At 67.5% G+C, this 24,350-nt stretch overlaps 3 protein-coding genes across 14 annotated transcripts in view; 1 reads left to right on the top strand and 2 right to left on the bottom strand.

Annotated features, from left to right (window-relative positions):
• Positions 1 to 2,392: 2,392 nt before the first annotated feature.
• ADORA2A (adenosine A2a receptor) lies at positions 2,393 to 17,996 on the bottom strand. 9 transcript variants are annotated; one of them, XM_043434529.1, is made up of 4 exons: positions 17,928 to 17,967; positions 16,538 to 16,597; positions 9,870 to 10,441; positions 2,393 to 3,997 (listed from the first exon to the last, which is right to left on the bottom strand). In XM_043434529.1, exons 3-4 carry the CDS (start codon positions 10,193 to 10,195, stop codon positions 3,133 to 3,135), a joined length of 1,191 nt encoding a protein of 396 aa, XP_043290464.1. In that variant the 5' UTR covers positions 10,196 to 10,441; positions 16,538 to 16,597; positions 17,928 to 17,967; the 3' UTR covers positions 2,393 to 3,132. The 9 variants fall into 9 exon arrangements, with proteins under 9 accessions (XP_043290464.1, XP_043290437.1, XP_043290432.1 ...); XM_043434502.1 differs by having other exon boundaries at positions 16,538 to 16,632; positions 17,928 to 17,944; XM_043434497.1 differs by lacking the exon at positions 17,928 to 17,967 and adding an exon at positions 17,456 to 17,591.
• On the top strand, positions 10,194 to 11,628 carry LOC122440323. The gene is made up of 3 exons (XM_043466449.1): positions 10,194 to 10,331; positions 10,530 to 10,632; positions 11,057 to 11,628. The coding sequence occupies exons 1-3, from the start codon at positions 10,194 to 10,196 to the stop codon at positions 11,626 to 11,628; spliced, it is 813 nt and encodes a 270-aa protein (XP_043322384.1).
• A 3,769-nt stretch (positions 17,997 to 21,765) lies between the features above and the next one.
• Positions 21,766 to 24,350, bottom strand: part of SPECC1L (sperm antigen with calponin homology and coiled-coil domains 1 like) — an 85,761-nt gene continuing 83,176 nt past the window's right edge. For all 4 annotated transcript variants that reach the window (XM_043434469.1, XM_043434476.1, XM_043434464.1 and 1 more), the window contains one exon: positions 21,766 to 23,312. In XM_043434469.1, coding sequence (XP_043290404.1) covers positions 23,223 to 23,312 — 90 coding nt within the window. In that variant the 3' untranslated portion in view covers positions 21,766 to 23,222. The remainder of the gene's footprint in view (positions 23,313 to 24,350) is intronic.

Genomic DNA, 24,350 nt, shown 5'->3' with positions numbered 1-24,350 from the left:
TACAGCGACAGCCCCCGGGACCGGCCACGCTGGGGGCGTGCGTGCGTGATGGGCCAGGAGGTGTTCTCGGCCCGGAGCGCCTTCCCGACGCGCCTTCCCTGAGGGCCTGGTGTCGAGGCCGGCCGCGCCGGGCTGTTCCTCCCGCCCATGCCGCTGGCTTCGACCAGCCCCCGAGTTCCTGTTTCTCCATCCCAGTTGAGAAGGCCCGCTTCCAGCTCTGGGGTCCCATGCCCAGCCCGGTGGGCCGCGGGGTGGCCTCTCGTCTCCTCTCACTTCCCAGGCCGCCCTCATCCCGGCGCTGCCGGGGTCTGTCTCCAGAGCTTGCCCGCCCCCCCCCCACCCCGTTGGTACATGCATAACTGGGGCTGGCCCACCCGCCCCCCACAGCAGGCTCCCGGGAACCCAGCTGTTTTAGCAAGAGAAAGGGGCCTTACTACAAACAAGGGAGCCTTGCAGAGGTAGGTTTTTCAGGGGAAAGGGGGCCCGCCTCTCATGGGGCAAGTGAAGCGCCAGGACACAGCCTGAGCCGGGCCTCTGCTCACAGGCTTCCCTGGGAACCCTGACGACACTCACCACAGAAAGGGCTGGACTCTGATAGAGCCCCGTGCCTGGACAGGCTTGCCGAGGCCTGCTGCCTACCCCCGGCCCCGGGAAAGGCCAGGACAGGCCCGAGGGGCCCCGGGCTTCGAGCAGCCCCGACGTGGCCCCCAGCCGCTTGGCCCAGGGCCGGCAGGCCTCCGCAGCCCCAGGGCTGAGCCGGGCCTCACGGCTCGCTGGTGCTGCTGTCGGGGTGACTTTGCTTATGTACGTGAACGTTACGTACGTTCGTGTGCACACACGTGTATGTGTCTTATACAGCCAGGGCGTGACACACGCGTCCGTCTGTGTCTGTGTACACGCACATACAAGCGGGCTCCCAGTGGGAGCCTGCACAGGCGTGTGTGGTGAAAGGGTGCGGGGCCCTCTGGGGACCCAGGGGAGCAGGGTCACGTCGCCCCGGGACTGCCCCTGCGAGGGCCCGGGGCTCAGTCGTACCTGAAACGTCTCGAGGCCCGGCTCTGTTCCTCCCCAGCCCAAACCTTTGCTCCCCCGAGGCCTCAGCTAAAGGCTGGAGGGACAAGCTTTCTTCTTTTGGCCTTTGTGGGTCTCTCCGTGGCCTCCCCCCCAACTTGGTCAGGAGGATTCAGCCTTTGTGCTCTTGGCCGCCTCAGGCCCCAAGCCGACCACCATTCCGCCCCCTGCCCGCAACCAGCACAGGCCAGCGTGGACGGGGCGGGGGCGGCCGGCGTGGGTGGGGTGGACCGCGCGTTGGTCTCTGCGGTTCCGGTCCTGGCTGTCCGAGAGCGCTCCTGGGAACCGCCGCCGTCCGCGTCCACCCACGTCTCTGCGGCAGGGGCTCGGGGGTCGTCCTGCGTCTCCTCTCTGTAGCCAGCCCGGAGGACCTCTGATGGGTGGGGCCGTGAGATACTGCCGACGCGAGCCCGGCCTGGTTGGGGTCCTCACACGCACATCTGTTCAGTAGGAGCGGAGATGAGCAGCGCAACCCAGGGAGCTGGGAAAACGAGGAGCGGGGGCTATCAGGTCTCCTGTCTTCAGCAGAGCGGTGGGAACATGGCGTGATTTCCTAGTTTCCCGTTTGGTTGAAATAGCTCATCCAGGTTTTGGACTTCACGGTCAGACAAACCTGGGGTTTTTAGTTCACGTCTGCTGTTTACAAGCTGGGGGCTGGGAGGGTGCTGAGCCTCTCGGTTCAGAGGCGGTCTGCTCTCTCTGCTGTCCCGGCGCCTGTCCTCCCGGGGCTGCGTGAGGGTCCCCTGCAGCTTCTCCTGTTCCGTCTGGGCCTTGAGTGTGCCTCTGAGACTCGAGTCATGGCCTGGCTTTCCCTGGGGCAGCCTGCTCTTCCCGGCTGCCCCCCATCCCTCGCTCCAGGCTTCTCCAGAACAGAAGGGGGGGCACCTGCTCCTTGGTGGAGGGGGGCAGGGCCCAGAGACAGTGTCAGAGCAGGAAACCCCCCCTGGTGGGAGCGGGGGGTGGGGGATGGCTCCAGGGGAAGGCAGTGTAGTCTCTATCCACACCCCCCATCGATGCCAGATTCCTGTGGCCACAGGGAGGGGGCGAAGAGGGCTGCAAGGGTGTCAGGGAGGCAGTAGCCTGCTCCCCACACTGAGGGGGTCCGGGGGGCGCCTCCTTCCTTTGGGGGTGCACATGGACGTGTGGATTTTGCTGCAAGCAGACAGCCTGCTCCCTGGGAAGAGGGGCGCCCTGGAGCCCACCGCGGCCCCAGGCAGACAGGCAGGCCGGCCGTCTACCTCACAGCTGCAACACACACCATAGGCGTGTGGTAGGCCTGACTGTGGACAGGGGAAGGAACTCAGACACCATTCTCACCGGACAAGCTTAAAACACAATGTGGCTCATTTTTATTTTATCTCAGAAAAAAAACAACAAAATAATATTCCCTTCAGAAGGCAAGGCAGTCAGAGAGGGCCTCTGCCTGGGCAGCTCGGAGCCACCTAGACTCACCCCTACTGGCCAGCCCTGACTGCCTCCCTGCACCCGTGCCCTGGTCCCCTCGGCTACCACCCCCGGCCTCGAAGTGGACGCGCGCGGCCGCTCAGGGCAGTGGGGGACGCCTGGGGCCAGGTTAGCAGCAGGACTGAAACAGAGCCAGCAGCCAGGGAGGGAAGGTAAAATAAAAAGGGTTTCCTCAGGCTTTCCTTTTCTCCTGGGGAAAAAAATACAACAGTCCAAGGCCACCACCAAGCGCAGCAACTCTGAACCCTTGGAAAGCCTGGCGGGGCGGGGAGGAGGAGTGTGGCAGGGTGCCCTTTGGGGCCATTTCCCAGCCTCAGGCCAGCCGGCCTGCTCTACGGAGACTCGGCGGCACTTGGAGGTGTTTCAGGGGCTGGAGGCCGGCGCTGGCCTGGTGCAGGGCCGCCCCCGTGGGCTCCAGACCCTTCCTGCTGGGCCTCCTGCTGCTCCAGCCGGCGGGGGCTCACTCCTCGGTCCAAAGTGGGAACCGACCGCGAGAAAGGGGGTCTCCGCACATGCACTCTGCTCCCAGAGCCACTAGTCCTCCCAAGCGGGAGGAGAAAGTTCCTTCCCTCCCGAAGGGGCGGACTCGGCAGGTCCTCAGGATACTCCCGCTCCGCCCCGGGGGCCCCTGGGGCCAGAGGACTCTGGGCGCCCGCCCTGGAGCTGCACGTCCGGGAGGCGCGCGTCCCGCTGGGACCCGCTGAGCAGCGCCAGGGCGGGGCCGTCGGGCCGGGGGGCGCTGCCGTTGGCCCAGACGCCGCCGGGGGGGTGACCGTTGAGGCGGAGACCCACGCGCTCCGCGTCGTGAGCCGCCAGGGCGCGGGCGCCGGGGCCGCCCGCCTTGCAGGGCTCGCGCCGCCGCCGCCGCCGCAGCACGTGAGTGCGCAGGATCCTGCGGAAGGTGTGGCGGAACTCGCGGATGCGGTAGGCGTAGATGAAGGGGTTGACCACCGAGTTTCCGTGCGACAGGACGATGGCCAGGTACATGAGCCAGGCCGGGGCGTGGCCGCACGAGGGGCAGAAGAAGGTGAAGCAGTTGATGACGTGCAGCGGCAGCCAGCACAGGGCGAAGAGCCCCACGATGATGGCCAGCGACTTGGCGGCGTGCACCTCCTTCTGCAGCGTGGACCGCGCCCGCTCGCCCGGCGGCGGCGGCTGGCTCTCCGTCTGCTTCAGCTGCCGCCGCGCCGCCAGAAAGATGCGCAGATAGACGCCCAGCATGAGCAGCAGCGGCACCAGCACGCAAGCGAAGAAGTTGTAGTAGACCATGTAGTCCATGGGCACCACGTCCTCGAAGAGACAGGCCACCTGGCCCTCCCTGCAGACCTGGGAGCCGTTCCGGCCCTCCTGCTGACTGCAGTTGTTCCAGCCCAGCATGGGGGTCAGGCCGATGGCGAAGGACAGCACCCAGCAGATGGCGATGATGCCCTTGGCCCGCGTGCCCGTCACCAAGCCGTTGTACCTGGGGAGAGGGGAGGGGCGTCAGAGAGGAGCCTGGGCACCCGGGTAGGAGGGGCCCCGCTCCGGCACCCGCCCCCCACCCCGCCCACCGGCTCAGAGGTCTTGGACCAGGCGCTTCCTGCCTCCCTGCCTGTGTCCTCTGATGCCTGCAGTCCTTGACTTGGTTTGGTTTGAAGGAACTAATGTGACTTGGGAAGGGGGAGGGGAGAAGTTATAACCTCCACGTCGATCTTAGGCGCCGCTAGAATGGATTTCCCTGGAGCGTGGGAATGGCCAGCAGGCTGCTCGCTGGCTGGGGACAGCACCTGCCAGATCCAGCCTGTCGGGGGGTCACACCCCCTGTGCTCCGTGCTGTCTGTTTCCTACTTGACCTGGGGGTCCCCAGAAGCCCCCCCCCCCCGGGACAGGTAGCACAGGCGGGAAGGGGAAGGGTGGAGGTCCCAGGCCAGATGAGATACTCATCTCCCTCCCAAATCCACCCACAGCCCTCTGGAGAGAGACGAGGTCAGGATGTCTTAACATCTGCACAGCAGCCTCCACATTCAAGAGGACGCAGTTGCTCGAGATCGTAAGGTCCAGAGAGGAGACGTAACCTGGCCCGAATCACTCCTTACTCCGGAGGGCCGCACTCGGGGACAGGCCGGACCCACCAGCCCAGAAGCTGATGCCAACGAAAAGAGATGGCAGGGACTTCCCTAGTGGTCCCGTGGGTAGGACACCAAACTCCCAGCGCAGGGGACCTGGGTTCTATCCCCAGTCAGGAAACTAGATCCCACGTGCCACAGAGACCTCGAGTAGCCAAATAGATCAGTTTAAAAAAAAAGACGGCAGAGATTTTAAAGAACAGGCAGTCAAAAAAACTCATCTCCCAGACTGAGGAGGGCGACCTCAGTGTTCCGATGGACGACCTGTGCTTCAGGGGTTGGGTTCCCCAACACCTCTACCAGTAAACCCCACCCATCCTTTTAAAGCTCAGGTCAGCTATCTTCCCAGAGGAGTATCAAGCTCAACGAATCCCACCCAAGCTGGGCTCCCAAGGCTGGGGGCCCCGTGGATCCTGAGTCCATCTCTGCATGACCATCACTGAGACAGGACGGAATAGGTGTCGAGGAGAAACACGCTTCCCTTAATCCAGGGTTAGAAGTTTCCACAGAAACCAGCTCAAGGGGCAGCAGACACGGGGGGCCTGCAGGTCACGAAGGGGCGAGGCAGGCGGGCTGCCGGCTGTCACGGAGTGTGCGGGAGGCCCCAGACACCGCTCAGCCACCCCCGCGCCCCCCACCGCGACACACGCCTGCCCCGCGCTGCAGGATCTCAGGGGCCGGGAGCCGGCTGTTCTGGGTAAAATCACCATGGGTTAAATTTTGTCAGCTGATTCACATTAAGGAAAAGAGAAAACCTGGTGGCCTCTGACCTCTCATCTAACCATTCATTCTCTAGGTGGGGAAACTGAGACGCCAGGAGAGGCGTGGCCTTGCCGTAGACATTCCAGGAGTCCAGAGGCTACTCGGGCCAAGGCGAGTCTGTCAGTTCTGAACCCAAACAGTGCCCGAGCAGGACCCCTCTCTCCCGAGCTCTGGGACCCCAGTCACTGCGGGCTTGGGTGCCTCTGGCAGGAAGAGGTCATGGGCTTGCCCAGTTCGCCCAAGCCACAGAAAGTCTACACCGTCCTATTTCCGGTTCTGGCGCTTCAAATGTAAGGTCAGAGGTTTTTTCTTCCCCCCATTTAATTCTTACGTAGCATTTGCTGTGTGCTAGACACTGTTTCTAGTGCTCCGCAAACAGCAATTTATATAATCTCATTGAGTAGGAGGCGATTTTAATGCTGACATTTTTCTGAAGAAAAGCATACCCCTCTCTGGGTTCTAGCGCTGGTGTGTTCCTGTTTAGCCACGTTCTGTCACTCTGAGCCTCAGTTTCCTCGTCTGCAAAACGGGACTCAGAACGCAAGGCCTGGAGCACTGTCCCGTGAGGGCAGAACCGAGAGTCGGGGGTGGAAACCGCAGGCAGGTGGGTTCAGGGTGAGGGAGCTGTTCACAGGAGACACGGGCCGCCTCAGGCAGGAGTGAGCCTCCTGTCATTGGAGGCAATCAAGCAGAGGCCAGCCTTCTCACCTGCAGTCCCAGCGCGCAGCTGCTGAGGGAGACGAGGCTTACTGACATTCCCCGAGTGAACCCGGCCCAGCATGACGGCTGCTGGGAACACGGCTAAAGAGCCCGTGCCATCCAGCTGTCTCCATGCAGACGAGGAAACCCAGGAGAGGAAGTCGGCCGCTGCAGGCTGTGAAGGAAGCCCCTCCTGGGGACAGGAGCAGACACGGGTGGCACGCGTCTGGGCAGAGGATGTCTGGAGGAGGCCCGGCCTCGCCCTCCCGGAAGGCAGCGGGGCAGGGGGCAAGGGCCCAGCTCCTCACCGGGCTTGCTTCTCTGCCTTTTGATGTTTTAATACGTGCAGTTCTTATTTAAGGACCGCCCAGACAGATTAATCTTATTACTCAAAAGAAAGCCTCTTAGGCCAAGAGCCCTGGACCCAGGCTCCCAGGGGACCGGGTCAACATTTGGGCTCAAATGGGGCGCCACGGCCACGCCCCAGCCTGGCCCAGCGGCAGCCCCCGGGCTGTGTCTGTGACCGAGGCGGTCTCGTCCTGCCCCGCGGGGCCTCAGACAGCCTGCCTGCCGCGCGGGGGTGTGCCCAAGTCAGCCAGCGCTGCGCAGTCCTGGGGGCCCATCTCTCCCACTGGGGGCTACCCTGTGACCCATCACACCGCCCCATCTCTCCCACTGGGGGCTTACCCTGTGACCCATCATACTGCCCAGTTCTCGGTGGGACTCAGTGCCAATCTGCCCTTCAGTCAGGAGAAAGCAGAGCTCTCCCCAGTCATCCAAAGGCGCCGTGGCCCGCAGCTGAAACCCACCCTCCCTCCCAGGTGCGGGCAGGCCTGAGCCGCCTCACAAGCCCCGTGGGCCATGCACCTGTCCCCTCTCCCTGCCCAGGGCCCGTCCGCAGGCTCCTTCCTTCCCCGGGGCGTCTGTCCAGGCGGGACCCCCGTTACACCTGCCCCCCAACACCAGCTCGCATCCCGGTGCACCCGCAGCAGGCTCGGTGTCATGCCCTGCAGGGAGCGCTGTCTCCATCTCCCACTCAGAAGCCAGGGCGCTTGGGTCTGCCCTCTGGGGCAATCCAGCACCCAGGCCAGGACTCTGCAGCCCCACGGGGAGGCTGCTCCCCGGGTCTGGAGAGAGCAGTCGCCAGGGGCTGACGAGAGAGGAGGGAGGTGGCCCTGAAGTGCCCCCAGGAGTCTGTCCGCTGGGGACGCGGAGCACGCCCGTCCCCACCTCTGGGCAGGCTCTGCCTTCGCTCAGCAGGGCCCATGCACACGGGAGGCGCATGGACATCTTTCTGAAGCTGCACTATTTTTTTAAAGAGAAATTAACGGTGAATGGTGCGGGCCTGGGGACGGGCACCTTAGAGCATCGTCAGAGGCTGGACTTCAGAGCAGCCAGCGGGCCTCCTGAGCAGAGCAGGAAACAGCACACGGGCCGGGCTGGCTTCCGCTGGAGGGGGCAGGGACGAGCGTCCCGAGCCGGGCAGCGGCCCCAGAGCTGCCAGGAGCTCCAGGTCCCACCTGCCTCTGTCTCGTCCCCCTCACGCCCGGCCTGTTCTCGGGCGCCCCAGCAGACAGCGTCCCACGCCTTGTCCCCCGGCCCTGGCGTCCCAGGGTCAGGAGACACTTTTCCTTCGGAGCAGCTGCTGCCATCCTCCTGAGCAACAGGAGGGTCACAGCCGCCGGAGGCCATGTCGCCGGCCGGGGATGAGCGGAGACGTGAGCTCACATCCTCTGGCGGTGGTGGTGCCCGGCCCCGGAGGGACGAACATCACCTCCACCGTCAGCCCACGGCTGCCTGACCCGGGAGCCAGGCCGGCCCCTCCAGAGCCCTGCCTCATGGAACTCAGATGGCTGAGGTCGGGGTGGGACTAGGCCCCATTCCTGAAGGTCACAGGGCCCGGGAGGCAGGCAGGGCTGAGGAGGGGTGGCCAGGCCCACAGCTCTGAGCCTCCAGCAGCTTCAGAAAGGCCTGAATCCCCATCCACCCTCCTGCCATCCTCCCACAGGGCCCCACCACGCCAGTCCACTCACTGGGCCCTCAAAACACCTTTGTGAGCATCAAGGGCTAGAGACCCGGCCCCTGGAACCGATGAAAAACGGGCCCAGAGAGGGGCAGCGGACTCCCCACCATCACACAGCGCGGGCCACCCACTTGCACCAGGGAGGGAGGCTGGGACTTCTGAGTCTCAGAGAAGAGACAAGAAAAAGAAGCCACGGGCCTCTCTGTTGCGATCAGCAGCCCTGATCGCCCCCAGACCTGCTGTCCCTTGCTTGAATCAGGGCCACAGCAGCCCTGGCCTGGAAGGGGACGTCAGTCAGACCAACCTCTGTGTCCTGGACCAGCCTGGACTCCAGCCTGCCATTCAGGCTGGTCCAAGGTTAGGGCCGGGGTCGCCTTTCCTTCTGACGAGGGTCCTAGGCTCTCGCGGGACGCAGGCGTCTGCTGTCCCCCAAGAGCCCCGGGGGCAGTAACGGCTGCCTGACCAGGCAGCCGGCGGCAGGCGTGCTCCTTCCCAGACCCGGTCCTGCCATGCTGCCAGCTTGCAGCGTGGCCCCAGGGGCTGACGCTTCCGTTGCTTTCCCACCCACATGATGAGAGCAAATGATCTCTAAGCGTGCCCTCGGGTTCCACACACACCCTTTCCACTTGCTCATCAAGCATCTGCCCCATGCCAGCCGGGGTGCCCTCAGCCCAGCGTGGGGCTGCTCCGGAAGTAGGCGCCACCTGTGCGCATTCACCACCTTCCTCGGGCCTGCCGCCGTGGAACGGAGGGGCAGGGAGGCAGGGCCGAAGCCCCCTGAGTCGGGGGGCTTCGGCCCTGCCTCCCTCAGGGGTGGGGTGGGGAGGGACGCACTTCCTAGCCCGGCCAGGGTGGTGGTGGTGTGGGTGGAGGCTGCATTTCAGTGAACTCAGCCTCGGAGAGAGTCTTTGTTTCCACAGCACTTGCCTGAAGTCATTTCACAAGTTTCACCAGGAAAACCCCACCGGGGCGGAGAGCACCCAGTGACTGAGAAACACAATTTGCATAGAGGTCCAAGTGACTCACAGGCATCAGGCCAAGTCACTTCCCCTCGGGGTCATTTCCCTAACTGCAAGCTGCAGGCTGGCCCAGAGGGGCTGGAAGAAGGCGGCTTCCAGCAGGGCCCTGTGGTTTCCCGTGGGGCCCGCCCCACCCCAGCATCAGCTGCGTGAGGGGAGGCTCAGATGCAGCCACCCCAGGCTTGGACACACGGGTCACCAGGAGCTGCAGCACGGCAGCCTCTCCCAGGTAGCCCCGGGGGTACCAGCCTGGCCCAGCCCACGGCGATCAGCCGGCGGCGCACAGCTGCTGGCCAGCCAAGCCCTGGGCAGCCCTGCGGCCCCGTCCCCGCTCACACACACACCAGACCAAACCCTGACCCCCGAGTTCACCCTGACCCCGGGTTCACCCTGACCCCCGAGTTCACCCTGACCCCGGGTTCACCCTGATCCCGGGTTCACCCTGACCCTGGTTCACCCTGACCCCGAGTTCACCCTGACCCTGGTTCACCCTGACCCCCGAGTTCCCCCTGACCCCTGGTTCACCATGACCCCCGAGTTCACGCTGACCCTGGTTCACCCTGACCCCGAGTTCACCCTGACCCTGGTTCACCATGACCCCCGAGTTCCCCCTGACCCTGGTTCGCCCTGACCCCCGAGTTCACCCTGACCCCTGGTTCACCCTGACCCCCGGCACAGCCCCTCACGGGTGCGGCCCTGCACGAGGCACCCCAGAGCAGGACTCACCGGAGCGGGATTCTGATGGCGATGTATCGGTCAATGGCGATGGCCAGCAGGCTGAAGATGGAGCTCTGCGTGAGCACCAGGACGAAGCAGGCGAAGAAGAGGCAGCTGTGGCAGGCAGCGCAGAAGCCGGTGCTCAGGGTCACGGCGAAGGGGATGGCGAGCACCCCCACGGCGATGTCGGCCGCCGCCAGCGACGCCACGAAGTAGTTGGTGACATTCTGCAGGTTGCTGTTGAGCCACACGGCCCAGCACACCAGCACGTTGCCCAGGATGGCCAGCACGGCGATGGCCAGCTCCACCGCGATGTACACCGCGAAGCCGGGCATGGCGCGCGCGGAGGCCGGCGGGCGGGCTCAGCGAGGACGCGGGCCGCGCCAGCGCTCGGTCCATAGCTGCGGCGCGGCCGGCGCCGCCCAGGCCCCGAGCCCCTTCTCCGCAGGAGCCGGGGTGACCCTGCCGTCGGTCGGGGGCTCCCCCAGCACTCTTCACCGCCCACGGGGCGTCTCCAGAAGGCAGGCCCCCTCCAGGCGCTCCGGCGGCATCTCTCAGCTCTGCTTCAGGTCCTGAGACCCCTGCCAAGAGAGAAAGCTCGTGAGCAGCTGGACCTCGAGGCACGGCCGGAGATACCCGGGCAGCCGCCCGCCCCCCGGCCCCCGCCAGGCAGGCACCGGCCCGAGGACGACCCACCGTGCCCCGGCCCTCCTGGAAGGCGGGGGTCAGGTCAGCCCGAGTCTTCTCCCAGAGAAACCAAGACCTCGCAGAGGTGAGTCGCTTCTGTGGTACCCCCCCCCTCCCCGCCCCGGGCTCAGCTCGCTTCTCGAGGCTTCTGTGGCAGCCCCGCCACCCCTCCCCTGGAAGCCCCTGGGTCTGCCGGGACCACCCTCCTTGCTCAGCCGGCTGACTCCATCCTTGAGAGCCGGGAGCTGCCCAGAGGCCCCGCGCGCTCCCACCGCTGGGCGCCCCACTGGGAGTGCAGCCTTGGTGCTGGAGCGCTCGGAGGGGGCCCGCCCCCCAGCAGCCCCCGCCCGCTGCTGCGCGTCTGGGCGGGGCGCTCCTCAGCCCCGCCCGCTGCCTCCTCCCACGCCCGCTCCCAGCCGGCTCCTCCGCCCGCGGGGGTGCTCGGCCCGGACTCGAAGGCACCGGCAACTGATGTACCTGTCCGGGCCTCGGTTTCCCCACTGACACAGCGGGGAGGCTGGACCCCCGTGATTCTATGAGCAGAAAACGAACACGCGTGAAACAGCCCCCCGCCCCGAGTCAAAATATCCTGGTGTCAAGAATCCGGGACAGCACTCTGCAGAAGCAGGCCGCCTCCCAGGGACCCCCTGAGCTGGTGGAACGTCCCCGCTCCCCCCGCCACTCCGAGGCCTCTCTCCGCCGCCTCTGCTTCCCGGTCATATTCCCTTGTGCCGCCCGGCAGGGTCCCCCGTGCCAAGTCCACCCTCCTCCCGCCCAGAGCTCCCCTGCCGGGGCTCCAGGTGCGCACGGCCAGTGGTGGCCGCGGGCCACGGGGACAGGAAGCCGGAAGGTGCCCGCACGTGGGCTGGAGGCTGCCCCGCCCTCTCTCCTTGAGGCCGCGAGGGATCAGATGGACAGGCCACCTTGGGAGAAGGCTGCTCGTGGCCCCTGGCTGCATTCAGAGGGCCGGTCCCCTCACCCGGTCCAGGAGGTGCTGTGCCGCTGCGACAGAGGACCCCCCAGCTTCCTTCTGACCGCCCCCAGCTTCCAGCGGTTGCAGCTGGCGGTGGGCACCCCATGACACAGAGCAGGAGAGAGGAGGCGGGGCCCCCGACAAACCGAGGGGTCCCTGCAGCCTGCGGGGTCTCCCAGCCGCCAGGAACAAGTCCTACTGAGCCCCTGTTGCCCAGACGGCACGTGCTGGCCAGTGGCTCACAGCGCTGGCCGGCAGCAGAGGTGGGCCGCCCCGGGCCACGCGGTGTCCCTTGCTCCCCCTGGGGCGCCTGACCGCTGAAGCCCCGCCCCCAGGTCTCTCCGTCCTCCCACCGCAGCGAAGGGGCCAGCTCCCCTCTGGGGGGCCTCCCGGGTCCAGTGCCGGCCTGGGGACCTGTGTCCCCCCACCAGTGAGCCGCCGGCCTCCTGCCGACCCCCTGCCATCCTTCTTGCCCTGCCTCAGCCCCTCCCAGGGAAGCTGCGTTGGCAGTGCGTGGCCCACACTGGAAGCCTGACTCGGCCGGGACCACCTCCCAGACCAAGGGCCCCGGGGCCGGCTGACCCAGGCCGGTACCACGTTTCTGGGGAGCTGAAGCTGGACTGTCTGGGCCCACCGCCTGGAGCCCCAGTGATGGGGGAACACAGCCCGCACCTGTGTGTGGATGTTGGCTGACCCCACGAGAGCCACGATGCTTGGCCCAGAAGGGCCTCAGGACCAAGGCCAAGCCCTCTGGTGACCACCTCCTGGGACCTCTAATCTGCAGGGCGTCCCCATCACCTTCTGCACCCGGGGCGTCCAGGCCTCACGGCACTTGGGGCCAAGCTGGAGCCGCCCTCCTGCTGTCCACCGGTGGCCGGGGGCGCCCTCCCGTCCAGGTCCGCTCTCGCAGAGCCAGCGCGCCCCTGCGCCCCGGGCTCCCGTCTGCCTCCCGCAGCTGCGAGCACAGCCCCGGCCACACAGATCACTGGGCGTCGGCCAGACCCAGCCCTCCAGCGCCCAGCAGAGCACGCGAGGGGCGCCCGGGGCAGGCGGGCTGGAGGCGGCCGCAGCATCCCGGCCGTCAGACCGCTAGTCAGCCTGGGCCCTTTGCCGGACTTTGCTGGGTATCAGTGCTCCCGTGATGGCCAGTTTCAAGCTGCTCCTGTGTCACTGACAGGAACCGGGAATCAATGCGCACAGCTCGGGAGAACCAGGCTCCAGCCCCCCGCTGACCACCCAGACCTGTGTCCCCCCGCCGGGACCACCCCCCGGGCTCCACCCCAGAGCCCAGGCTCCGCGGGCCTGCTGGGGAGCTCAGGAAAGGAGGCTGCAGGGGCCTAGGGGCCCCCATGAGCCTTGCTGGGGAAATGCCCATGGAAAACAGCAGCAAGGAGGCTTCCTGGGGCCTTGGGCACCTCCCCGTAGCCCCGCCTCCGGAGGCTTCCCAGAGCCACAGGAAGGTCAGAGGCCCCAGGGCCCAGACCCAGATCTGGCAACTTCCTATCCCTCTCTGTTGGCCCTCGTTAATCCTCGAGTCATCTGTCGCTAGCCAGGAGGGGCAATTAAGTATTAATGATGCAGTATTTCCTCGTGATTGTCGCCGGCCAGGGACAGAGCAGAGGGCAGAAGCCATCCACGGCAGGCCAGAGTCACGTGCCAGGGAAGCAGCATGCTGAGCCTGGGGAGGGCAGCCCCACGGGGTTCCCCAGCAGACAGGCTCCATCCAGCCTTCCTCCTCACCCTCACCAGCCTGGCCGCTCTGATTAAAACCTCTGTGTAATCACAACCCACACGCTTCCCAGCTCCTGGTCCGTCCCACCGGCGAGGCTTTGTGTACACACACCCAGATGGCGGGCGGCCCCCCAGGGCCTGCTGGACGGAGCGCCTGGCAGCGAGCACACAGCTCCCTACACCCGCCCCTGAGGACCGCGCAGGCCGGGATACCGCCTGGCCTGTCGCAGCCACGCCGGGCCTCTTCCCGGGCTCCAGAGCCCCAGCCTGAGACCCCTCCACCAACTTCTCAGCAAGTGTTTCCGAGAACTTGACCCCATGCCCAGCAGCACCCCGCCTGCCGGAGCCCAGGGAGCCTGGTACCAGCCGCTGCCCGGCCTGAGCCCACAGCCGGGGTCCTAAGGCGCTGTGGTCCCGGGAGGCGGTCCCGAGAGCTGCCACTCACCCTGGTGTGCGGGTCACGCCCCACCTCCAAGACCTCAGGTCCACTCAGGCTGCAAAGCGCAGTTTCAAAGCACAGGAAGAAAACTAAGGGTGAGAAAGATGAGCAACCGGTGGCCACAACACAGGCTGATTCATTCCAAAAGAGACGGAGGCAATCCAGTAACCGAAACGATGATCAAAGGTACTTAGGGTCTTCAGAGCAAGAAAGGAAAGGCATCCCTAAAGAAGAACAAGAATCCCTGGCAGCGCTGAGAAGGTCGGGCAGACACCAGCCAGAAATGAAACCGTGGAAGTGAAGCGCAGAGGGGCCGCGAGGCACACAGCACGGCGTGCGGCGTGCGCACGAGCTGAGAGCATCAGGGGCGTGAGCACACACCAAGAATCGTCGCCCAGGCCTCACAGAGCAGGCAGTCGAGAGCCTGAAGGTGGCAACGCCGACATCTGTCTCACGGAGGGGGCTTGGTGGGCAGCAAGAGTGGGAGAGACAGCTGGGCAGCTGGGTTCTCTCCAACTGCGAGCCCCTCGCTGGCCTTTGGGGGGCCCCAAGTCTGGGCATGAGCCTCCCCCAAGCCCCCAGGGTCCTGGGACCCGCCAGGCCCCTCTCCAAACCCACCAGCAGAGCAGTGACTCCAGCGCTGCCTGGAGGAGCCGGGGGGCCTCTTCCCTCCGGCCCTGCAGGGCTGCCAGCCCGAGGAACTCGGCACGGCCAGTCCCCAAGTGGGCGCCGGCCAGTGATCCCTCCCCCAGGGCCCCCGGGGGTGCAGCCGCTGCTCTCGGAACCTGAGGGCAGGATGTGGGCAGGGGCAAGGCTGAGGGCGCTCCCTGCACTGGTCCCCGCCCCACGGGCCCTCCCCACAGCAGGCCCTGGGGCTACATAAAGGGCCCGTCTCCCTGCTGGGGGCCTCGGGCCACCTCCCTGTCCCCTGGTGTCCAGGCCAGACGCCGGACAGGCTGCGGGCCCGGCCCCCAGCCTCAGATGGCACCCCTTGGCCACCTCCCCTGACACCCCGCTCCAAGGGGCCACTCCTCACACAGGGCCCTGAGTGCCCACTCCTCCAGCCCACGCTCCGAGACCTGAGCCAGGGGTGTCATCCCTGGGGGGTCTCGGCTCCCAGACCCCTTCCAGGTGAATCTTCAACTGGCAGGACCAGCTCCTGTGCTTGAAGAGGGCAAGGTGGGGGGGTGCTTTCCAAATGACGACAGACTGTAGGGGGCCCGGCGTGGGAGCTGGCGGGGGCTGGCCCGCTCCAGGGGTAGTGCCTGGGGCTCTCGGAGGCGTCCACACGGGGGGTGGGGGAGGCAGACCCCCTTCCGGGCCCGAGGCATGGAGAGGTGCTGACGCAGCTCTGTGGGTGGATGGGGGTGGGTGGGCCAGAGTGGCTGGCTCCCTGACCCCTCAGTGGCCCCGCATGCCCGCCTGGGGTTTGCAGAGGCTACTGAGGGGCCAGAGGTGAACCCTCCTGCGAAGATGGGCAGACCTGGGGGCGTCAGCGTGGAAACCACCGCCCTGCCGGGGGCGGGGAGGCACCGGGCGGCCCCTGCCTGCCTCTGCCTCGCACACCCCAAGGCCATCTCTCTTCCCGGGGATGGACGGCTGGACCGACGGGGGCGGCAACTGAGGTTGGAGCTGCAGGACCCTCCCTGCCCAGCAGGTTTTCACACGCCCTTCCTGCAGGAGTGGGTGCGGGCTGGAACCGTCTGGAAGAGCGCTCCGGGGACAGGCACGGCTCAGGCATGTCAGGGAAGGCTCGGGGGGCCTGGAAAGCTGGAGCACCCTGCCTCCCCGACCCCCACCCCCTCTGCCCCTAGAGGGAGGGCAGCCCCCCTCCACCCAGCCCCTCCCACACCCTGTCAGGATCCTGTGGCTTCCACGCCCAGGGGGCCCTCCCATGACTGGGGGAGGGTATGGGGGGACCCCGGCCACTTCCCTCCCAGCCCTGCCCGGGAGGGGAGCAGTCTCCCAGGAGAGCTTCTCCCAGCATCGCAGCTCCGAGCTTCTGCCGTCCCTTCAACTTCCAGGGCAAACCCTCCTGGGGCCGCCTGCACTCCCCAGGCCCAAGAGCTGGAGCTCATCCTTCTGAAGCTGAGCTTCAGAAGGGGTCTCCTCGGGGTCGCCGAACACACACACCGCCTGGAACATCTTTTCAAGTCAGCCTTCAAGCCCTTGCCTGCCCTCTGGCCCTGCTGCCCTGGACTCTCACGGGTGCAGAGATTTCAGCAGACAGCAGAGCCCATAAGACCAGTCCCAGCTCACAGAGGCAGGGGTCTCGGGAGTCAGGCAGGTTAGATGGAACGAGAGCGGCTGGCAGCTTTCACATCAGTGCTGTGAGCCCCGGGGCCACGGCCCTGCATGGTGGACGCTGCCTCGGGGGCCCCGCAGTTTGCAGGGTGCGATGCCCGGGAGCCAGCACCTGCTCCCCACCCGCCGCTTGTCCACCTGGCCCTCTGCTGACAGTGGTCTCTTGTGATGAGAGACCTTGGGGCTCTGGGTCTCTTGGGGTTCCCCAGCCCCGCAAGCCTAACAGCCTCTCCCCAGGGCTTCCCAGCTCAAGCACAGGCCCCAATCTGTCCACCCCCCCGACAGCCCCGAACCTGAAGCCCTGAGCACACCATCCTGCGTGTTTCACAGGATGAGAAGGCAGATTGGCCGGGGCAGGAAGCCCAGTGAGTGGATCCAGACCAGAACATTTGGATGTTCAGGCCTCGCAATCCGGCTGCCCCTGAAGCCACCCACGGCCCCCGTGAGCTGCGGACTCCTAGGGGGCAGACTGGGGGACGTCTGGGGACCTGCACGTTCCAGGCCCATGTGAGAAAGGAAGCGTGCAAGCCCACACACACTCACCTGGCCAAAGTCCTGTCTCCCGTCGGCCGTGTGTGGGGAGTCCTCCACTTTCCCGAAGCACTGAAGAGGGAGGCCGGGTCAGCCCAGAATACGGTCTGCTCTAAGGGGACGGGCCAGTGGTCCAAGAGACATCCGGGACCTGGGAGAGCCCGGGGACCTCCAAAGGACCCGGGTGGAGCGAGGAGGAGCGGACACCCTGGGATGGGGCCTGGCCCGGGGGGCAGAGCCTCTCCAGCCCACCCTAGGAGGAGGAGCCCCCGACACCACCCCACCTGCCCGGCCTGCTGTGCGCCCAAGAACTGTCCATGGCAGGCCCTGGGCCAGACACGGGGCGGGGGGTGGGGGGGGCAGCCCAGCTGGGCTTGGCGGTGAGGAGGGGCAGCCTGGGATCCCCGCGGGAAAAGGGCACAGATCCCGCGGGTGGACGCAGGCTCGGGGCGCCTGAAATGGGGAAGGGGAGCCGGCTCAGGGAGCCAGCCCCGCCGTCCCCCAGGGGTCAGCTGCGTCCAGAGAAAAGGGGGTGGGGACACGCCCTCCGCTCCCAGCTTCTCTCCTCTCCCCCGCGGAGCCCTCGGCCCCCGCCTTCCTCCCATTGTGCAGTCGGGGAAATTGAAGTCTACCGCGCGGTGGCCGCGCCCCAGTGCAGACATCACCGCTCGCTGGCCCGGGCCAGCCCCCCCACCCATCCCCTGGGCACCCGAAGCCAAGCCCCTCGAGGGCCGCCACCGTTCCCGCCAGTCCCGCCTCGGCTCAGGGCGGCCCCAGCGGGCCTTCAGAACGGTCCCCACCCCGGCCTCCCCCGGGGCGGGCCCCCGAGGCCGGTTCCCGCCACCAGCGCCCACCGGACGCGCCCGCTCTCGGCCGGCGCTCAGCTCCGTTCCTCGCCGCGCCCTAGGCGCTCGGACGCCGTCCGCTCACCCAGCCTCCCCGGGACGCCGGGACGCTTAGGCGCTCCGCCGGTGGAAGTCCCGGCCCGCGGGGGCCGCCCGCCCCGCTCCGGCCGGCCTCTGCGCCCCCCGAGGGCTCGGCGAGGGCCCGGAGCCCGGGCGCACCGCGCCGCCCCCGCCCCTGCCGCCGGGGTCGCGCGCTCTAGCCCCTTCTCCTCGCCGCCTGCCCTGCGCGCCTTCCGGTCCAGCCCGGGGACGGTCCGGAGGAGTCCGCGCAGCGCCCCCGACCGCGCTGGGGAGCCGGCGGCGCGCCCCAGCCGCCCCCGCGCCCGCCGTTCCCGCCGCCGGCGGGGCGCGGACCCCAGCCCTCGAACCGGCTGTCGGAGCGGCGGGAAGAGACACAGCGGCCGCGCGCCTGAAGGAGGGGGCCTGCGCCGCCCGCGCTCCCGGCCCGATGACCCTGGCCGCCCACCTGCGACCCCAGACCCGGGGCCCCCACTGACCTGCTGCTCGAGAGCCGGCGCCCGCGGTCTCGGCGTCGCTGGGGCTCCGACTCCGCCCGCGGGCGCCCCCCGCCGGCGACTTCCAGCCCCACGCGGTCCGCGCCCCGCCCCGCCGCCCGCCCGCCCGCCCCGCCGTGCGCGGAGCCTGGGGTGCCTCGTGCGGCGGCTCGTGCCCCCCGCGCGCCCTCCACGCTCCCGGCTCCCGCGTCCGCTCAGGCCACCTGCCTCGTCCCCTCCGACGATTCTCTCGGCCCGGGGCGCAGGCCCGCACTCGCTCCCCTCCTGCGCGAAGCCCCGGGGCGCGCCAGCCCCCGGTCACCGTGTCGCCAACGGGAAGTGCCCTGTGCCTGGTGTCCTCGGCCCTTTCCACGGCGCCCGCTCCGGAAGGAGAAAGCTTAGCCTCAAACCAGGGTCCTGGGGCTGGTCCCCAGCCTTGCCCCGCTTCCCGAGTCTGGCCGGCAGTGCGCTGGTCCAAGATTGGCCTCTAAGAAGCCGCCCCCATTCCAGTGACCCCTCTGAGCCCTCCCCAGGTCAGGTCCTTACCCCTCCCCAACTTCTCTGAGCAAAAGGAGGAGGAGTCACCTTCGGCCTCCTCGACCCCCTGGGATCTCAGACTCTTCGCCCTGGGAGTCCTTCGTCTGCCCGCCTCACAGATCCAGGGTTGTGTGATTCCGAATGGGAACGCCCCACGTCCATCCGTCTCCAGCTCAGCCACTCAAGGGGACCCCCCTTCCACCCTGACTCTGGACAGACACGGGGCCACCCAAGTTCTGAGCACAGCAGGACAAGCCGCTCTGAGGCCGGGGTGTCGCTGCCAAACGTTCGCAGGAACCCCAGGGTGGGGGCGCTGTTTGTTGGCCCCCTGGGTGGAGGCCGGGTTGGGGGAGCAGCTGTCTCTGCAGCAAGCCCACAGGCTCAGGGGAAGCGCTGGAGGGAAGCGGGGGGCTCCTCCGTGCGGGAGTGCAGCCTTCCCAGTTCATCCCCAGTCCCATTCGGCCAGCGGGGACCCCGCTCCCATCTCCGCTGATGTCCAGTGGCCCCCTCCCCGGGCACAGGAGGGGTGCTGGGAAGCAGGATGGGACCCTGAGACCTCGCGGGGAGAGGCGCGGGAGCGCGTCCCCGTGACCCCGCCCCCGGCTCAGCCCCCCGCCCCACCCCCAGCCCCGCCCTGGTCCAGCTCAGCTGGCTCCCTCTCCCCCGCCCATGCACTCACCTCCCCTGCTGGCTTTGGGGGGCCCCTTGCCTCACCTGTAGAGTAGGGCTGTTGTCTTTCTGTCCTGCTGCCCCTGGAGCTGTCAGACCACGAAGGACCACCCTCCAGGCCCTCGGCTTCCCTCCCTGGCTTCTAGGCCTTCCTGAGGGACAAACTCCTACAGGGGGACAAAACCCTTCCGCCCACGCCATGGGCCCGAATTCACTCAAATCCTCACTCGACAGACATCCAGGGAGTTGCCTGAGTCGCCTGGGGCCCAGATGGGTCGGCGGGGTTCATAAGGCGGGGACCACACTCAGCTGACCCTGGGTCACGCTCACCCCCAAGCGTGGGTCCCAGTTTCCTTCCGGGGCCCAAACCTTCCTGCCCAAACTTCCGCAGGTGTGGCCCGGCCCCAGCCAGTGCCCAGGGGCTGAAGCCAGCCCCGTGGGCCAGAGGGCCAAAGCCCTCGGATTTCACCCGCGGGGCCCAGAGGGAAGCCCTTCCTCTGCGTGGGTGTCCCAGGCCTGGGGTAGCCGTGTCCTCGAGACGGGGGCACTTGGCTGGGCCAGCGGGACTCCAGCCCTAGAGCCAGCTCCCCAGGCGCTGGAACCCACCTGCCCTGGAAACACAGGGTCCGCAGCCTCCTGGCAGAGGCAGGAGGGGTGGGGGTCTGCCCCAGAGGTCCTGTGTCATCTGCCACGAGCTCTGAGTCCAATGAAGCCTCTGCCCAGAGTGGGCAGGAGGCAGGCAGGGGGCTCTTCAGCAGTCCTCGCTGCCTGCCACCGTGGGCCTCGAGCGTGCTCCTCCAGGTCCGGGCCAGGCCGGGGGAGCCCCGCGAGCCCATGGCCGCACCCAGGTGATGGGGGTGGGGTGCCCAGCAGGCCCCTCGTGGGCCGTGGCATTCCTGCCCAGCCCCGCGCCAGCCTGTGGAAGCTGTGGGCACCCACCCTTCCTTCCGTCCGGGCCCAGCTGCTCAGGCCAGGCGGGGTCCAGCTGGGCTCCCCCCCCCAGCCCACTCCCACAGGCTGTGTCCCCGTCCAGGATGCACCTGCGTAGCCTCTGGCCCCCAGCTGGGCCGGCTCTGGGGCCGCACCAGGAGCGGAAGGCCAGACATGGGGTGAAGCACCCCAAGGGTGCTGTGGCCAGGGTCCCAAGAGCTGCCAGGCCGCCCCGAGTGCCCGCCAAGTCCTCCCCTGCGAGGGGGAGGCTCTGGAAATGTGGAGGCGGGGGCATCGTGGGGCTGCAGCTCAGGCTCCCAGGCCCTGAACAGACACGGGAGGCGGCTCCACGCCGCCAGCACCAGGCGGCTGCAGGCCCCGGCCCCGGCCCCGGCCAGGCCCAACCCAGGAGGTGAGCGCTCCGGGAATGCTGTGCCTCTGGCGGATCTGGGCGCATCCCTGTGGGCGGCTCGGGCACTGCCCACAACAGCGGTCAGGTTATCAAAGGCGCCCACCCCCCCAGGAGCTCCCCACGGCGCTTCACGGCGGGCAGAGCCCATGGGGGCCCTTCCTGGGCCTACCCTGTTGCAGAGACGGTCCCTCCCGGGAGATGGACGCAGACCTGGGGGGCGACCAGGTGTCCCCGCGTCCTGCCTGATGGGTGCTGGTAACTTGTGGCCCCAGGCCCCTCCCTGGCCCTCCTGGTCTGCCAGCCGAGGCTCCAGACCTCATGGTGGCTCCCTCCTTGGAACCCCGACCACCCTGGATACAGACGACGCAGACGCCGCCATCCGGGGGCCCCAGTGCCCTGGGCCCTGGGCCTGGCACAGCCCGCAGGCAGAGCCCCCCACACTGCCCCCACAGCCCCCCAGTTCCTGGCACTTCCTCCGCACCCCAAGCGGGGGAGGTCTCGGAGCCAGGAAGCCTGGAGCCCCGTCCTGACGCCGTCAGCGCTTTCCCAGCGACCTGGGCCCCCGACAGAACCTGGGGCCTGCAGGCTCAGAGCCCCCACTGAGGGGCCCCCTTAGACAACCAGGCCTCCCCGAGCCCGGGACGCCCCCCACCTCCCAGCCCCGCGGAGGCGGCCGGCACAGCAGCAGGAGGGTGTCTGCCCCTCGCTGCCCGGGGTCCGGAGTGGTGCCTCCCTCCTGCTGCCTCAAGCAGGGCCCAGGTGCAGCGCAGAGCCTCTGGCCGCCGTGGGACAGCCTCCGGCAGGGCAGCAGCAGAGGGGGCTCTGAGCATCCCCGGACAAGGCCCTGACCCGGGGAGGGGGTCACAGACCCGGGAGGGGCGCTCACGTTGCCCCGCACCAACGGGATCGCGCCGTGTGTCAGGTGACGTGGCTGGGCCGTGGGGTCAGTCCCTCTACACGAGGAAGAAAGGCTGACTGCTTGGGCGCTGTGATGAGTAGAGGTGGCTAGTTTTTCTTTATAATTTTATGTATTCTCAAGATTATCTCCGAGATATACTTCTACAATCACCCACCAAGCCTCAAGGGGCCCTCCTCCAGCAGAGCAGCACCTGCCCGGGCCGTGCCTCCCGCCACGCAGGCAGACGGCCGGCCCCCCAACACAGGCCACCCCCCCCCCAGGCCCCGGGACACCTCCTCGCCCGCGGGCTCCGGGGTCAGCCGTCCTCCCAGCACAGCCAGACCCTGGAAGCAGTGAGCGTCCTGTTCATGGTGACCCAGAAAAGCCCAAGCCGATGTGTTACAACACTTTTAATACATTCAAGAGTATTTAATAGAACAAAATTTAGGGTATTGTCAGTCAGCAGAAGCCTGTGGTCAAGAGGAAGCCCACGGGTCCTTTTGCAGGAAGCTTGTGCTTGGCGGGAGGAGGCAGGCGGCCCCTGGCATGCTGGCTGCAGGCAGGCTGGGCCCCAGGCCGTCCAGACGGCCCCTCACAGCCAGTAGTCCTGGCCAGCCTCCTGCAGTCTCCTCACAGGACCCCCGTGGGGACCGAGGGCCTGGCCACATGGGCTGTCGTCAGAGGCAGCAGGGCCCCCGGGAGACCCCCTTGCAGCCCCACCAGCCCTGGGCTGAAGCCGGGCCCTCCTCCAGGGGACGCCGGGGCCCCCACCCCCGGCCCTGCGGCAGGCGTCCCCAGGGACAGCGAGCGGCCTGCAGACCCAGGGAGGTCTCCGCCGGACAGGAAAGCGGCCCCCACTTAATAAATAGACTCAATCGTGGCCACAGGCTGGGCACGCAGGCTGCCGTGAGCGTGGGGGAGAGAGGAGCCGAGGGGAGACGTGGAGGGCGGCCCGTCTCCCTGACGGCCACCGGGTGGGCACAGTGGCGCCCGCAGATGTGAGGGCAGGCCCGGCAGGCGTCCTCGGGGGCCTGGGCTCCGGCCGGGCGCTGCTCCACAGCTGACAATGGCGCTTCACCCACAGCCTCTCACCCCACGGAGCTGCAGCGCCCGCCGCGCGGCTGCCTCCTCGCCCCGAGCCCCCGGGGTGCGGGCCGCCCTTCCGCCTGCCAGTCTGGGTTCTGGACACGGGTCACCCCAGCAGCTCCTGGGCCCCAGGACGGGCCGAGGTTGGTCATCGGGATGCGGGCCCGGCCTGCAGAGCTAAGGCACTTTTGTCCACCCCGCCGGAGGCAGGCCATGTCCAAGCGCTGCAGGGGCTGAAGCCGCAGTGTCTGGGCCTCGGGTCGCTCGGCTTTTCCTCCCGTTTCTGGCGACGCTGGTCCTGTTTCCCCGCCTCACGTCCAGACGCTGTTTCATTGCTATGTTTACTAAAACAATTTAACAGTGGTGCTGAGAGAACAGGAGCCCTTCCCCCAATATTGCTCGTAAGAAACGCACTTTCTAGCCCAAGAACCGCTTGTGGGGAACTCCTCTATCAGGACCCTGAGGCCAGCACTGGGTTCCCAGGCCCCTGGGGCTGGAGGGCAGCAACGTGTCTGCGCACGGGAGCCTGGGGGCAGGAGGCAGGCAGGTCCCGGCAGGCTCCTGACCCTGGTTCTCGGGTGGGCAGCCGAGGTGCTTCCCGGGGCTGTGGGCGCAGGAAGCCCAGTGCCCCAGCTGGCGGAGGACGAGCCTCCCGCCACGGCTCCGACCCGGGTGGGCGAGCGGGTCGGGCTGCAGGCCGAGTCCCCGTGGGGCGGGCGGCTGGGGCACAGGAAGCTTGCTGGGCCCCGTGACGGGTGGCGGGCGCTCAGGTCTCGAAGTACTTGTAGATGGCAGTCACGTAGAGCATCACACTCTGCCAGTCCGGCCGCTCGGTCCGCACCATCTCGCTGATGTCCTGGCGGGAAGCAAGCAGCCGTTAGAGCCTGGGCGGCCCCCCGGGCTCCAGGCCCCGCCCCGCCTGTCACACAGGCCAGAGGGCAGGGTGTGGCCACATCCCCGCCGGGTGCCCAGGGCCGCCCAGGGCCTAATGGGGCTCATCCCCACACGTGCCCGCCCCCCAGGCCTGCCGCACAGCCCCCAGCCGTGACCCCAAGGCCTGCAGGTGCCGGCCAATGCTGCTGGGAAGCGGGCGGGGGCCTGAGCTCTGAGCCGGGCCTCCCAGGCCCGCTGGAGAGCCGGGGGTGCAGGGCACAGATGAGCGTGGGGTCAGCCAGACGGGGAGAAAGAACACGCGCGTGTTCAGTGGAGGAGCCTCAACGGGAAGCTTTCAGGGTGGGGGACTGCCCACTTCTTGGACATCAGAACTTTACACGTGGCGTGAACCTTCCAGATAAAGGAACCATCACATAACCGTACTTCTGTCTACGTTTACAACCGAATAGAAGCCACTCAAAACCATGTGCTTCTGTGAGATCGCAAGACAGATTCATGGAACTCTGCGTGAACACTCCTGCAGGGTAAAGATGAGTGCAAACACTTGTTCAAAGCTATCGGTTGCTACAAGGCAGGTGACAGGTACCCTCGGGCTGGGAGGTAGCTCTGGGGGCTCCTGACCTGGCCCCGTGGGGTCCCTCACTCTGCGGACACCCTAAGCTGTGCGTCTCTGGGTGCAGGGAGGTTGGCTGTATACTTGGATGCAGCGTTTTCTCCCTTGAAGTCAAACCTGCTGACGAGGCAGGAGCCCCCACAGAACAATCTGTCCCGAGCACGGCAGCCCCGCCCCGCCCTGACCGCACCCCCGGGGGCCCTGTGCTCTGGGCCCCCGCCCTCCACTGGGGCATAGGCCGAGCTGCTGGGGTGCGCCTCCGACGGCGACCCTGACACCCCCAGCCAGGGCGCGGCCTCGGACGCTCCGTGTGAGGCACGGGGCACACGGGGCGGGCCGTCCGCACCCTCCCGGGTCCCCGCAGCTGGCAGCGCCCCCGAGCGCCTA

The sequence above is a fragment of the Cervus canadensis genome, chromosome 1 (genome assembly GCF_019320065.1).
Source record: "Cervus canadensis isolate Bull #8, Minnesota chromosome 1, ASM1932006v1, whole genome shotgun sequence".
Classification (NCBI taxonomy): domain Eukaryota; kingdom Metazoa; phylum Chordata; class Mammalia; order Artiodactyla; family Cervidae; genus Cervus; species Cervus canadensis.
This window is presented reverse-complemented; position numbering and strand designations above follow the sequence as displayed.

Coding starts and splice junctions, on each gene's coding strand:
- LOC122440323 (XM_043466449.1), top strand. CDS start 10,194: ATGGCGCGCGCGGAGGCCGGCGGGCGGGCTCAGCGAGGACGCGGGCCG. Junction 10,332..10,529: donor CCGGGGTGACCCTGCCGTCG/GTCGGGGGCTCC, acceptor GGCCCCCGCCAG/GCAGGCACCGGCCCGAGGAC. Junction 10,633..11,056: donor GAAACCAAGACCTCGCAGAG/GTGAGTCGCTTC, acceptor CCACTGACACAG/CGGGGAGGCTGGACCCCCGT.
- ADORA2A (XM_043434537.1), bottom strand. CDS start 10,195: ATGCCCGGCTTCGCGGTGTACATCGCGGTGGAGCTGGCCATCGCCGTG. Junction 3,998..9,869: donor GCCATCAGAATCCCGCTCCG/GTGAGTCCTGCT, acceptor CCCTCTCCCCAG/GTACAACGGCTTGGTGACGG.